Source organism: Scylla paramamosain, chromosome 31 (assembly GCF_035594125.1).
Source record: "Scylla paramamosain isolate STU-SP2022 chromosome 31, ASM3559412v1, whole genome shotgun sequence".
In the NCBI taxonomy this organism is placed as follows: Eukaryota; Metazoa; Arthropoda; class Malacostraca; order Decapoda; family Portunidae; genus Scylla; species Scylla paramamosain.
The window spans coordinates 12,591,500-12,593,999 of record NC_087181.1 but is presented as its reverse complement, the minus strand read 5'-3'; the positions used below and the strand labels follow the sequence as shown (position 1 = coordinate 12,593,999).

The 2,500-nt window shown below is 43.0% G+C and overlaps 1 protein-coding gene across 1 annotated transcript in view; it reads right to left on the bottom strand.

The window, feature by feature from the left end:
• The window catches only part of LOC135116534 (mucin-2-like), a 3,663-nt gene that overhangs the window by 140 nt on the left and 1,023 nt on the right, over positions 1 to 2,500 (bottom strand). The window contains exons 1-2 of the mRNA XM_063983604.1: positions 1,615 to 2,500; positions 1 to 971 (exon numbers count right to left, since the gene is read on the bottom strand). The exon at positions 1 to 971 is cut by the window's left edge and continues 140 nt beyond it; the exon at positions 1,615 to 2,500 is cut by the window's right edge and continues 1,023 nt beyond it. Coding sequence (XP_063839674.1) covers positions 835 to 971; positions 1,615 to 2,500 — 1,023 coding nt within the window. The 3' untranslated portion in view covers positions 1 to 834. The remainder of the gene's footprint in view (positions 972 to 1,614) is intronic.

Below are 2,500 nucleotides of genomic sequence, written 5' to 3'. Positions count from 1 at the left end.
TAAAAAAAAAAATCTTTATAATCATATTAATAACCAAGTATTTTAATTTTGTTTGATTTTCATTATTTTATATTTTTATATGTTGTTTTCCACTAAAACTACATCCTTACAAATACGAAAGATACAAACTGAAAAATAATAGATAAAAATGTAACCATGAAAGTGAAGAAAACAAGAAAACGTATTGCCTAATGCACACAGTACGTTGTGTTAGTTACTTTAGTAGTAGTAGTAGTACTAGTAGTAGTAATAGGAGTAGTAGTAGTAGTATATATAAAGAAAACATGTGTTCCCTCTAATACTACTACTACAACAACAATAACAACAACTACTACTACTACTACTACTACTACTACTACTACTACTACTACTACTACTACTACTACTACTACTACTACTACATCTACTTCTACTACTACTACTACTACAGTAAGTAAATTGCATGAGCTACTGTAGTAGTCGCAGCTACAGTCGTCGTCGTAGTAGTAGTAGTAGCAGTAATAGTAGTTGTAGTAATAATAGTAGTAGTAGTAGTAGTAGTAGTAGTAGTAGTAGTAGTAGTAGTGATAGCAGCAGCAGCAGCAGCAGCAGCGAGACAATTAAGAAAACCAAGTCAGCCAGTCTTTATATAAGAGCCATATTCCGAAACACTCCTGCGTCACACCACTACATTCAGAAGACCCTACCTAGATGGCTGAAGTGACAGGTTAACAAGAATTTTTCAACATTAGCAAGAGAAACACCCCTGAGAACTAGGCTGGTCATCTCTATAGCCTGTAAAATTAGTTAAACAAATCGTTTCAGAATACGGGCTTAAGTAACTTATAATAACAACTAAGGCAATAATGCATCGTGCTGGTGGTGCTTTTTATATTGATTTCGAGGCGAGGCACTCAGCTGGAGGCAAAGTGTGGTGTTGCTCGCTCGCTTCTCAAAGGCCGTCAGCGACACCTCTTCCTCAGGTCTCACCGCTGTCAAGAGAGATAGGCGGGGGAGAGGATGAGTGAAGGATAATACTGTTACTGTGACAACGTATTAATGTGGTTATTTTCGTCACCTAGTGTTGTTAGGTTGTAGTGTTGCTGTGGATGGTGGTGGTGGTGGTCGTGGTGTAGTAGTAGTAGTAGGAGGAGGAGGAGGAGGAGGAGGAGGAGGAGGAGGAGGAGGAGGACAGTAGAAGTAGTGTTAATTGCATTATGAATATTTCATTATTATTATTATTATTATTATTATTATTATTATTATTATTATTATTATTATTATTATCATTATTATTATTATTATCATTATTATTATTATTATTATTATTATTATTTTTAAGAGTAGTAATAGTAGTAGTAGCAGTAGCAGTAGTAGTAGTAGTAGTAGTAGTAGTAGTAGTAGTAGTAGTAGTAGCATTAGTAGTAGTAGTAGTAGTAGTAGTAGTAGTAGTAGTAGTTGTTGTTGTTGTAATAAAAATAATGTCAATTTACTCCCCCCCCCCCACACACACACACACACACACACACACACACACACACACACACACACACACACACACACACACACACACACACACACACACACACACACACACACACACACACACACACACACACACAAACACAAACTGACCTCTCTGCTGCACTTGTTGCCTCATCATCCTTACTGCATTCCTGCGCGCCTGCAACAGTAGTATCCCGGCCACCACCATCACCACCACCACCACCACCACAGGCAGCATGAGATATCGGACTTGCTTAACCTTCTCAGAGGCAGGGGACGTTGGTTCTTCGGTCGCTGGTTCTCTTTCTATCGGGTTTTTCTCCATTAGTTCTTTGTCCGTTGGTTTTTCAGCCGTTGGTTCTTCGGCCGTTGGTTCAGCTGTTGAAGGTGCAGTAGTCACTGGTGCTGTGGTCACTGATGCTGTTTTGACTGGTGCTGTGGTGACCGGTGCTGTGGTCACTGTTGCTGTTTTGACTGGCGCTGTGGTGACTGGTGCTGTGGTCACTGTTGCTGTTTTGACTGGTGCTGTGGTGACCGGTGCTGTGGTCACTGTTGCTGTTTTGACTGGTGCTGTGGTGACCGGCGCTGTGGTCACTGTTGCTGTTTTGACTGGCGCTGTGGTGACCGGCGCTGTGGTCACTGTTGCTGTTTTGACTGGTGCTGTGGTGACCGGTGCTGTGGTCACTGTTGCTGTTTTGACTGGCGCTGTGGTGACTGGTGCTGTGGTGACCGGTGCTGTGGTCACTGTTGCTGTTTTGACTGGCGCTGTGGTGACTGGTGCTGTGGTGACCGGTGCTGTGGTCACTGTTGCTGTTTTGACTGGCGCTGTGGTGACCGGTGCTGTGGTCACTGTGGCTGTTTTGACTGGTGCTGTGGTGACCGGTGCTGTGGTCACTGTTGCTGTTTTGACTGGTGCTGTGGTGACTGGTGCTGTGGTGACCGGAGCTGTGGTCACTGTTGCTGTTTTGACTGTTGCTGTGGTGACCGGTGCTGTGGTCACTGTTGCTGTTTTGAC